The sequence below is a fragment of the Lepeophtheirus salmonis genome, chromosome 13 (genome assembly GCF_016086655.4).
Source record: "Lepeophtheirus salmonis chromosome 13, UVic_Lsal_1.4, whole genome shotgun sequence".
In the NCBI taxonomy this organism is placed as follows: Eukaryota; Metazoa; Arthropoda; class Copepoda; order Siphonostomatoida; family Caligidae; genus Lepeophtheirus; species Lepeophtheirus salmonis.
In genome coordinates, this window is record NC_052143.2 from 6179655 (window position 1) to 6191843 (window position 12189).

A 12189-nucleotide genomic window follows, 5' to 3' on the forward strand; every position below is an offset into this window, starting at 1 on the left:
TCTGGATATACTACAATTTTTATCTATTTAAGATCAGTTATTGATTTTATATTGTATTGGTTGATGAACTCTAGTTTCTAGTCTTACATTTGAATTTTTCCTTCTGTTTTGAGCCATGGATAAAACGGTTGTCGTTGGACTTTTTATTGTCCTCTCCCTTTGGTATGTAACAATGGTGTAGTTGCTTTTTTTTAAATTCTTCATTTTAATGTGTCCTTACTCCATTGCGGCTTTGTTTCACAGTCTGATGATAAAAAATGTAGAGCTAACCAATCACTTAATAAAACGTTGATTTTCCTTCTGTAAATATAAAGTTGCTACGAGGTATAAAAATATACATATTAATATAATCTTTCAAATAAATATATACTATTAATTTTATTTTGATTTAACATGCCAAAAAAGTATGTAAATATTTGTATACAAATACAGGGTGTCCCCGCATAACGCAGTTTCAAACAACCTAGATTTCACGTAACGAGGTGTTTGTGATTATTCTGACTCCCCGTATCCTATATTGCGTTTTTTATATAATGATAATAAATTATAAAAAATATATATATACTGAGGGAATAGGATTGTTGTCTAAGTATTCATTGATTGAGGTAAAAAAAAATTGTAACTGTATATAAATCCCTGTACAACACGAATTTCATAAAGGGTTTTTTTTTTGTTCTCAAAAACCGCGATATGCGGGTATCCCCTGTAAATGTCTTAATAAAATAAAATAAATATGTATATTAGAGAGGGTATCACGGGAGCCCAAAATTGAGGCATCACGTATTCTGACCCCTCAAAAGTTGAGAATGGTAAATTACTATGAAAAATATCCCGATTAAAAAAATTTACCCCCCCCACCCCACTTTTTGTCCAGAATGGGGTCTGCATCAAGTAAAAAAAAAAATCATGAAATAAACTTTTTTTTTCTTATTTATAAAAAAGCTTTATGTGCTTAAAAAAATGATATTGGAGGATATGTAATTTTTTGTTTAAGTTAAATCCCTTACTTCTACAGCGAGAAAAACGTTGTGCGCCCCAGGATTTAGTGCGAAAATAGACGAAAAAGATAAAAATTACTTATGAAAAAGAGAAAATTCTTTCAATATCTATTTTTTTTAATTCTATATAAATTAGTATATAAGAATGTGGATGGCTCAATTGCTAAATGTTTGTAAAGTAAATTTACTTTGTCTATTGGGAACAAAGAAATCAAAATTTAACATTCTTTACTATTATTACCTCTTTGTATTTTGAAAAATATACTTATTTGTTTTATACAACCACTTCAAATCGAACCATTGTTCAAGAGTACTTAATTATAAATGCGATGCAAGTGATTTTTCACAATGTACATAGTATTCAATCAGAAACAACAATGTCTACAAGAAGTTTAGGGTGGGGAATTGTATCTTTCATGATTTGAAACTAAAAATTTAAAAAAATATATATTTCCACCGGATATATATTCCTTCGGGAGAGCAGCCTTCTAAATTCTTGAACGTCCGGATTTTAAGAAACTATGTGAAGAAGAATACAAAAAAAAAAAGACTACAGACTATAGGGAGTTAAATAAAGCTGAGATACTTTAATTTCTAATAATTTATGCATTATATTTGTGAATTTAAAAAATGAGCATCAATATAAAGAGGGATTTCTGAAAATGATTGGAATTAGTTGAAACATTAAATGAACATAAAACTTAAGTTCAGTAATCTCGGAAAAGTTTCTCAAATCCTCATTTCCAAAGTCACAACCAATTTCATCGGAATAATCGTATACTTCTATCAGAACTAATGAGTTCCATGCAAAGACAGAATGATCGACGGAAAGCCCAAGTGAGGAACAGGAAGAATTTTCATCCTCCATCCACTGCTCCTTCATTAAACTTCTGAAGTCATTTTCTTCTTATGTCAACTCCTCTGACATAAGAGTCCTTCAGCTTCAGTGATGTATAAATCGTATAAATAACTTATCTCAATCCTATTGATATTTATTCCATTTGTAAGGTGGAGTTTGTGATGTATAATCTATATGGATAATTATATAACCTGGACCGTTTGTTTCTTTATTACTTTTGTGCCTCTTTTTGTCATGGGGAAATAAGTGGTAGAGGATTCTATACTCAAGATAAATTATTTTTAGTTTGTCTGCAAAGCATATTATATTCTGCTAATTAATATATTTGTTCCTGTATAAAAATATCTTAGTTCATTTTGTATATCTATAAAAACTAACATTTGTCGCCAATATTTGGTTGAATCTTTTTTGTTTTATTTTATATTCATAACTTCTATATCGTTTCATTTGTCATTTTAAATTTGTTTGATTCTCTGGATATAACTTCTATTAAAGTTAATATATTTGTTTTTTAGTTGTATTTTTTTAATTTACACATACCAATAATATTCATTGCCCATACTTATAAAGTATGTTTGTAATAGTAAGTTAAATAATATTTTAATATATTATCTTAATAATGTTTACTATTTCAATCTAACCATTCAGACGTAAATAAAATTATATATTTATATATAAATTATAATATTATATATAATCAATTATTATCATTAATATCACATTATAATAACGTGCTTCGTACAAATTTAAATAAAGTAGATACTAATTATATTTGAAATATTGAAATTCTCTTTTCATCGTTAATGAATCTTTCCAATATTGTAATCTTGGAATCTCCTTTGCAAGGAAAGAGTCGACTCTGCTCTCTTGAGATGGATAATCTACAATAATATGGACAGGAACAATGAATTGTATCAAAGCTTTAAATGGTGTGCGAGGTGTTTGTCCAACATCAGATTCTTTGGGTAACGACTTGGGTATGTTCCATGGATTCGAACATGTTGATGTGGAATTTATTTAAGATAGGTATAAGTCGTTTTAAATATTGAACACAATAATTCACTTTTCTTTTATAGCTTTACAAATGACTATAAGGAAAAGAATGAGTATTCTACATGGAATTTGAAGTATGATAGTATAAAGACGGATTATTTATTTCTACTCATAAATAGTATATTTATTTCTGTATAGAAATGTCTTAATTAAATTTGGATATACAATATTTACATTTGTCGTTAATAATTTGTTAATCCATTTGTAATATTAATAACTTCTATATCCTATTATGTGTCATCAATAGTTTGTTTGAACTTCTAATAAAATTTATAATTAATATTTTTTATGTAAAAATATCTGTAGATTATGATTTTTTAAGTTTCAATCCTAAATATATGTTGTTTAGCCAAGAAATTTGAATTTGTGAGCAATTTCCCCCAAAAATGACAGTTTTTGCGTGACACAAACTTTGAAATCCCAATTTTGTAGACCTATAGAACCTACAATGTACATTAAAAACCATTATTTATGTTCATATGATAGAACTTATAATAAAACTGTTTGTTTAGTTATTTCTTCGATAAGTTTAGTGCAATGGTCGTTTAAAAAATATGTCTCGAGTGACAAACGGAACCGAAAATTTATACTTTAAGATAAATTCCTGGCTTTAGGCAGCCATATCTACTGATAGGAATGGAGTACAGGCTTGATTTACAAATCATTTTACTGGAAATTCAATCAGTTTTAAATTGATACCTAATTGATACTATTTCTTGTACGGGAAAATTATAAAAATGTTATATTTTTACGATTTACGCATTTAAAATTTTATGGAAAATTTTGCATTACAAGAGGCCAAAATACGGACTGAGCGAGATTTGTGAAAACTTACTCGATTATGCCCAGAATATACTTCTTTATGAAAAAGATATCCAATATGAGTAAAACTACGATTAATACTTCTGGATTTTTTTATGAAGCAACAGAAACTAGTTTTTGAGCAAAATATCCATATTTCGAACATATGATATTGCGCAATCATAAAAACAGTAGCTACTTGATATTTTATAAATCAAGGTCCAATTGGTTACGAAACAACTACAGGTTCTCAAAAACTACAGGTATTTGACTAATAGATTCATTTGTAGAACTTGAAAATGCTGAAGAGATATTTAAATTTCTGTCAGATTAGACATATCTTTATAAAAATGAGTATATCTAAAAAAATTTTTTGAACACATTTGGTAGTGAAACCAGGGTCAAATCTTCAACCATGTCATATTCATTTGATTAAAATTTTCATTTATTTCTTTGTTTAAACGAGGTCGATCAAGCTTTATGTAAATTTATTATAAGGAAGATACTGTGCCAAATATCTCCAAGTTTGTAATGTCATTTAAAAAAAAAAAATCTCGAGATGTAGAGCTGGGATCTTAGTGTTGGAATTGATTTAGAGTAATATTTCAAAACTGGGATGGAATTTCATCTTTTTTCAAATATGAGAAATAAAGTTGAGTGACGTCATCAAGCACCGAACTTAATTAACTTTAGGACTGAACTGGACCGACAAAAGCCACAACACCACTAGAAGACCACTGATATACTTCATATTGTTTTGTTGATCAGTTCTCAATGTAGTGGACTCCGAAATATCCCCTACACCCTCCCCCCTTCCTAAAAAATCTTTAAATCGACAACTTTTTATTAATGAAAATAGTAGACATTAACTTAGTCTACCGTATTAATGTTATATTTTATTAAAAGCGTAGCTATATACTTGTCTCATTTTATGATGTCTAGCTTAAGTTATTATTTATATTAAATACGAGACTTGGGTAGATAATTTATTAAGCATTTTTATGCAGTCGCTGAACTGAATTTCAGCTATTGAACGCAGAACAAAAGTAGGCCGGGATGGAGTTCCTCTCAACTCGGTGCGTTGTCCTTTTAGTTCTTCATTTAATTATATAATATTTTCCTTGGCTCTTTCATTTAAGGAATAGAAGCAGAAACATCGACAGTTGACATGAAAATACAGTGTATATTTTGGTTGTAGTTAAAGCTTTAATGGTAGTAGTGAGGTAAGACCGTGAGCTAATTAGAGAGAGAAAAAGAGAAGAAAGAAAGAAGAAGAAGAGAGAGAAAGAGAAAGAAGGGAAAAGAAGAAGAAGAAGAAGTAGAAGTAGAATTAAGAAGGTGAATTTGAGGATTGACTTGGATGTGAAGTAAGTAAAATACAGAGAAATATTCAGAAATAGAGCAAGTTTAACTTTAAAAAAGTGGAATTAAATTCCGTGAAAACAGTGTTCTTCTATTCACTTTTAAGAAAATTGATTTGGTTATTACGTGACTCTGTTTCCAGCCTTCGAATCAAGGTCATTCGACATAAGAGTCTCGTAGTGTAAGACTAAGAGAGGGGGATGATGGCATCTGGAATCTGGACCAAGAAAGTTCTTTGCAGGTAATCTCTTGCATCTCAGGATTCAGAGTCATTCCTCATGAGTATTTCTCGCCTTTCAGATATTTCATGAACGGGAACTGTGCCAATTCTCAAGATTGCACTTATTCACATGATCCAAACTTGTCCTTAAAAAAGACGGTTCCTTGTTCCTTTTATGGTCGTGGGACTTGTGCGTACGGAGACAATTGCAGGTTATTTTATTTTCATTCATTCACTTGGGGAAAGGTTACTTTAGTGCAGGTCCATGGTTTGAGGTTTACTTGAAGAGCTGTTGTTGAGTACATATTAAAAGGTGGAAGAGTACGAGGGTGTCAAAGCAGCAGTCCACACTTTCTCGTCTCATTTACGCTCAAATCTATTTCATAAATGTGAATAAGAAGGAAGTCAAATGAATTATGTATTTAGGCATTATAATCATTATTTGTAACATTTAAACTGATGCTATATTTCTTCTAGGTTTTTTTATTTCTCATGATGACTTGTAACAAAAAGTGCATGATATATCCATATGTTCATCTTCTTTTCTACTTATTCCTAGATTTAGTCATGGTGAAGAGCTTCCACTTCCAAATGAAACAAATACAAGAAGACGCACTCAAGACAAGCAAAAACATTGGGCAGAAGCACCGGAATTTGTACCCTCGTTCTTAACTCAGCGACCTAAATCTGATGAAGAAACGAGTGAGTTCTAGCCCATTAATTGAATATCATACTATTTATTGTAATTATGGTTGTCATAATTAAATTTTTGTATTCGTCAATGTAGCTAGTAACATTGAATCATCATCCTGGGCGGAAGCACCCGAGTTCAAGCCATCAAAGCCTCATGAAGACTCAACTAGTAATAATATATATTAGAAATAACAAATGTTTGTTCCATTGAAACATTTGAAACTTTTTTGTAGGGGATCCAAAAAGTTACGCGGATGCTTTGGGTCAAACTAGTACATCATCATCTGGATTATCTATAGAAGACGCGGAATTTCAAATATGCCCTTATGGTATGATTGGAGAGTGTCGTTATGGAGAACATTGCGCTTATATTCATGGTCACTTATGTGATTATTGCCAAAAATGTCAATTGCATCCTACTCATGAAGAACAGCGTCGACATCACAGGGAAAAATGCATCCAGAAACATGAGGCTGAAATGGAAATAGCCTTTGCAGTTGCAAGATCTAAAGAAAAGACATGTGGTATATGTATGGAAGTTGTTCTAGAAAAAGAAGAGGGAGATGCACGTTTTGGTATAATGCCAAACTGTAATCATTGTTTCTGCCTTCCTTGTCTTAGAACTTGGAGACAAGCTAAACAATTTGATAACAAGATTGTGAGGTAGGCATCAATTTTAAAATTTTAATTAGTTAGTAATGCTATTGATTTTGTACTTTCATTTCCAGGTCTTGTCCAGAATGCCGTCAAAAGTCAGACTATATTTGTCCTTCGCGTCTCTGGGTGGAGTCTAAAGAAGATAAAGATAAACTTTTTTCGAAATATAAAACTGCTTTAAACAAAAAAGAATGTAAATATTTCAAAAAAGGACAAGGAGAATGTCCATTTGGAAATAAGTGCTTTTATAAACATGCCTCCGCTGATGGTAAATCGGTGGATGTTGGGCCACCCCAAAGGCGCCAGAGGAGATTCAATGTTGAAGGTGATCTTAACTTCATTAGGAGATTCTTACTCTATGACTTTTTAGAACAAAATGGAAGGATTATCCTCCCTGTTGATTACTTTGATTTTATTGAGCTCCTGGGAAATAATGATGAAGATTATGACGGTATTTTTATTCATGAAGATTCAGATACAGATACTCTTAGTTAAGTGTGCGCTGCAGTGTTTTCCTACATGAAAAAAAAATATCACTCATTGTAGATTCTGTGTCCTCTTAAATTTCCTTTTCTGTTAAGCCCTAGTCATTACTCGAAGTGGGCCTCTTTTTATGCCTATGCTTTGAAGAAAGTATATTCTGCATTTAAACTATAGGGGAAAATGCTTCAAAACCGTTCTCTAAAAATTGTCATACCCCCTCTCAATTATTTTAAATGTCTTTTCAAAAATGTATTCATAAGTTATGGTTCATTAGATTGATTGCTCTTACACTTGACACTAAACTGCATGCAAGATATAACTAACTTAAAAAAGACTGAGGGATCTTGTTTTAATTTAAGTAACGTATTTTTTTCCTGAAAAACAAACCTAATTAAGTTAGGTTTATCATACTTTAGATTAGATAAAGGATTGGTGTGTATATATACGTAGATATATGTACATATAAATATATTCATAATGAATTAATTTTTTGGTTTGCGTTCGTCCCAACCTAATGAACCAATGAATATGTGTACTTCTTTGTGATAAAAATGTTATTATATTATCTCTTTATAATTTGTCTCAAAAGAGACACTTCTTCCTCGTTTGGAATTTATATTGGCCCTGTGAAAGAAACCAATCGATTTTTTTTTCTACTTCATAAATTCATTATTTTGTTTTCACGATATAACCTGTGATTCGTCAATTATTCGTCTAATTTTTTTGTTCCATATATCTCAAAAAAATTCATAAGTTAAAAAGCTAACATTTTTTATTGAATTGAATAGCAATTAAATTAAATTTAGTTATCAAATAAATGCAGCTTTTTATATTTCTACGTAATTTAATTGTTACTATATTGTGCTTAGCTATTAAATTAAGGTATTAAGAAAATGATGTTTTTAAACCTCTATGTGAAAATAAATTTAGCAATATATATATATATATATATAATGAGATTAATAGTTGTACTGATTGCCAATTAGTGTTATTTTTGATGGAGTTTTGTTGATTAGGTATTATTATTTAGTCAGTATATTTAAAATAGTATTGCTTTTTGCACTAAACCTATCTTAATGATCTGGATGCTATTAGTGAATCTTAACAAAATTAAATGTCCATTATCTTTATTTCAGGTTCCTATATCTATAAATATATAAGAGTTATCCCACAACAGAGTCTCGATTGATTTTAATTTTTTGATCAATTCTCAAACACCTAAGATTTCTCAAATATATATTGATGATTGAATTGTGATCTTATTACAAAATAAATCTGCATGAATATTATTTTTTTTAAATGACGTGGCACCTCATTTCATTGGGTGGGTGTATTAATAATATTGATAAGTTATGTATGTGGTGGGAGATTGTAACAAAATAGTAATGAAATCTACTGTAGTTCTTCATATTACCTACATATAAAAAATGAAATATACGTAAAATAATGTGTTGAATGTCTTAAATGAAGTAGATACAACAGTACGGTCGATCATCATCTTCTTTGTGAAGGGCAAACATATATTATGTATTGAGTTTTACTACATATAACGTAAAAGCTTAGGAATTTATTGTAAAAAAGAAAAGAAAGAAATTATCATGTTCGATTTTGGATTTGAGCCAATAGAAAGAAGCGTCATGTCTGTATATTTTTCATGAAATTATTCCCTCAAAATTTGTAAAGTACACTCAAATCCTTCTAGAATTATAATAAATTTAAATATTTGATCGATAAGTGACTTCACCTAATTAGACGACTACCCTTATCTTTATCACGAGCTCAAATGTATAATATACTCACATTAAAGTCGTGCTCTAAATTCTCTATAATATATACATTTATTAAGAAGTTACATGTTTCATGACGTTAGCAATCATCATCAGATGCAATTTTTAAAATGGAGGGGGACAACTATTTTAATGACTTTATAAAATAAACTAAAAATAGATTTGAATGACAAATAATTTTTATATTTAAAAAAATCCGAAATTCTTGAAGAGCAATATCACAAGTTATGTGAATCAATAAATAATATTGTTTTATACCCGTAAAAATACATTTGTAGACTATTGCAAATAGCTTTAAAGGTCAAAGACCCACAAATTGGAGATTATCGATTTAAAATTAATGTAATATGATTTATCAAAGGCGTCTGTAGGTGGTGGGGTTTTTCCAAGTTAAGGAACTTTTGCTTTTTACCAGAAATTTTTTGGTCAGGATGAAAAAATTTTAGGCGAAAATAGGAGTAATTTTTTTATCGATATATTTTCTTAAAAAAAGGTCATTCGGGCGAATTATGCAGCAAAGCAAAAAAATTTGTATTTTTTGTGAAAAACTATAGATTTTTGAAATTTTTTTCAAAAAAATTTCATATTTGTAATTTTTTCCAAAAAAAATTTAATTTTCTATTAATAGCTATGTTTTTTTGAAATGTCTTTTCAAAAAATTTAAATTTTTGGATTTTTTTTTCAAAAAAAAAAAAAAAACCCTCCCCACCCCAAATGTAATAGCACGGATGTCTCAGTTTACGCATCTATTAAGCGCTTTTTATGGAAGAATCCTTAAACATTTTCATTTTTTACTTTAAATCCAAGACACAAATATTACTTTAAAAGTGACATTGTGGGTTCTGGACATAGATATTATGTGTAAAGTTTCTTAAATTCAGTAAATCTGGGGTACAAATGAATAGGGAATAGAGAAAATCTGAGATGGGAATGCCTTCTTCGTGCCTACGACGCTCATACTCTAAATATATGTAAAGGGTTCCTACTTCTAATTGTCGCCTAACCAATAAAAATCACAAAAACTAACATATGTACCTTGGCAAAAAATCAATAAATTTCCATAGTTCAAAAACTGGCAACAATATATTATAGTGCAAATTACAATTCATTCGATGATGTAAGCGAGCAGTGGTGGCCTTCAACATTCTCCAGTCCAGCCGTACTCCCCCTTGATGGTGTTGATTAGGGTGGTCTTTATGTTGAGGGGAAATCTATTGGTACTTGATTCAATAACGCTCCAGAAAAAATGATCAATTGGATTTAAATTAGGGGGGGGGGGCATGTATCTTTAAAGTTTGAAGTCTTTTTCTCTCTGACAGCAACTGGCCAGTCTACAGCCTGTATGACCTGCAGCGTAAATCCTCTTTGATACACCTAGCCATTGTTTTCCATGACCAAGCTGGGGATTTACCTGCCGGGATCATTCAAAATGACAGCCTCCGTCGGAACTATGTCGTCCCCGGACTTCCTCTTTTACTTCTTCTTGATGATTGAGTCAGGGTGCTCCTTATCCTTCTCTAACCTCTTCCTGGTCCTTTGGATGAATCGTAATTGTAATCCAATTGTGTTAGCAATCTCCTTGTTTGTTATATTACCCTTTGAGTTTACCAAAGCCATCATAACAGCGCAACGTCTCTGCTCTACAAAAAATTCAAAATTATCTCATTGTCCGTATGCTAACACCATCGATTTTATACAAATAATTTGCTCTTGTTTTGAATATCAAACGAGATCAAACATATAAAAGAAATCTCAATTCCATCATTCTTTGTACGACGCTTTTCTATGACGACACTTGCAAGTAGGAGCTATAAGATGACATCTGGAAAAGGAATTAATATCATCGTTTGGATTATCCATTTCAATACTTGTAGCTTGTAAAGGTAAAAATGAAATCTGTGTTTTTTTTTATCAATTTCAAAATAATATTTAACTTTTGCAGGTGGGCTGAAGGGACGGTTGCCCCCCCCCAAAAAAAAAAAAAGTAAGTAATTTTTTTCTTTTTACAAGAAAATGTAATATTTGAAATTTTTTTAAAATATAGTCTTTGTAATTTTTTTTTCAAAAAGTGTAATACTTGAAATTTAATTTTTTAATTTTTTTGCCAAAAAATTAATTTTCTGTAGATAGCTATGGATTTTGGAATTATTCTCTCAAAAATGAAATATTTGAATTGTTTTTTGTTAACAGCTGTGGATTTTTGAAATTTTTTTTAGAAAAAATTAAATATTTGAACTTTTTAAAAAATTTAATTTTTTTTTGTGAACAGACGTGTATTTTTCAATTATTTTCCCATCAAATTTAAATGTTTGTGAAGAGATGTTGGTTTTTAAAATATTTTTCCAAAAAATAAATATCTGAAATTGAATTTTAAATTTTTTTTCCATATTTTTTTATTTTTAAGGGACAAGTAGTGATTAACTATTGATTAATAATAGTATTTATCAGTATAAATGAAACAAAATTTGATTCAACTATACATATACTTTTCAAATAATTTAATAAAACGATTTAATATATAGGTATATGTGGAAATTATAAAAAAATAACCTAATATATTTACAATTACGTACGCAGGATGGAAAGAGAGGGGGTTAAATAAATGCTCATCATAAATTGTGTACATACCTAGAACATGACCCTCTAATATAATTAAAGTGATATTACAAATTAGTAATTAGAATTATGGGAATTTTAAATATTTAAAGGCTCATGTTGTTTTGGGTATGTACCCAATTTATGATGAACATTAATATCCCACTGAATAATTAAACGTTTAGCTGCATTTAGCTATAATTATTAGTATATTTATACAAGTTTGTATATAGTAAAAACTAATGAAAAAATGTAATATAAATTCAGAAGATGAGTCACAGCTCAGAATTTGGGGTACTCAGCCCTTCAAAAAGTCGTATTTAATTCAACACTAATACGTGGTTATTCCAACTTCAAAAGTTCGTAGAAACTTTCAAGAAAATAAATAGCTTAAACCCTCGTACTCCAGGGTCGTCCGCAGGATTATATATATATATATTATTGAGTTGTTTTTTTTGGGAGGGGGGGTTTAGTTTTTTGAAAAAATTTAAAAAAATAAAATTTTTGGAAAAAAAAATTCAAAAATCCACAGCTTTTAATAATAAGTTAAATATTTAGGATAACAATTTGAAAATTTAGTTTAAAACTTTTTCAAAAATCCAAAGTTATTCTGAAAAAACAATTTTTTGGAAAAATATCACAAAAAAAATTTAATTATTTGGAAAAAAATTTTAAAAATTA

The 12189-nt window shown here is 29.6% G+C and overlaps 1 protein-coding gene and 1 long non-coding RNA gene across 4 annotated transcripts; both read left to right on the forward strand.

The window, feature by feature from the left end:
* Nucleotides 1-1473: 1473 nt before the first annotated feature.
* LOC139907117 (uncharacterized) lies at nt 1474-3192 on the forward strand. Of its 2 annotated transcripts, XR_011783443.1 has the most exons (3): nt 1474-2440; nt 2704-2883; nt 2934-3192. It is a non-coding gene; the product is annotated as an uncharacterized lncRNA (long non-coding RNA). The 2 variants fall into 2 exon arrangements; XR_011783442.1 differs by lacking the exon at nt 1474-2440 and having other exon boundaries at nt 2585-2883.
* Nucleotides 3193-4746: 1554 nt separating this feature from the next.
* On the forward strand, nt 4747-8089 carry LOC121127683 (E3 ubiquitin-protein ligase makorin-1). 2 transcript variants are annotated; one of them, XM_040723112.2, is made up of 7 exons: nt 4747-5078; nt 5134-5314; nt 5374-5505; nt 5853-5995; nt 6081-6155; nt 6220-6649; nt 6715-8089. In XM_040723112.2, exons 2-7 carry the CDS (start codon nt 5274-5276, stop codon nt 7136-7138), a joined length of 1245 nt encoding a protein of 414 aa, XP_040579046.1. In that variant the 5' UTR covers nt 4747-5078; nt 5134-5273; the 3' UTR covers nt 7139-8089. The 2 variants fall into 2 exon arrangements, with proteins under 2 accessions (XP_040579046.1, XP_040579047.1); XM_040723113.2 differs by having other exon boundaries at nt 4803-5078; nt 5216-5314.
* Nucleotides 8090-12189: the final 4100 nt, after the last annotated feature.

Bases quoted from the DNA above. Each gene is read 5' to 3' on its own strand.
- LOC121127683 (XM_040723112.2), top strand. From the start codon at position 5,274: ATGATGGCATCTGGAATCTGGACCAAGAAAGTTCTTTGCAG. The intron at 5,996-6,080 runs GTGAGTTCTAGC...TCGTCAATGTAG, and splicing joins TAAATCTGATGAAGAAACGA to CTAGTAACATTGAATCATCA. The intron at 6,156-6,219 runs GTAATAATATAT...ACTTTTTTGTAG, and splicing joins GCCTCATGAAGACTCAACTA to GGGATCCAAAAAGTTACGCG.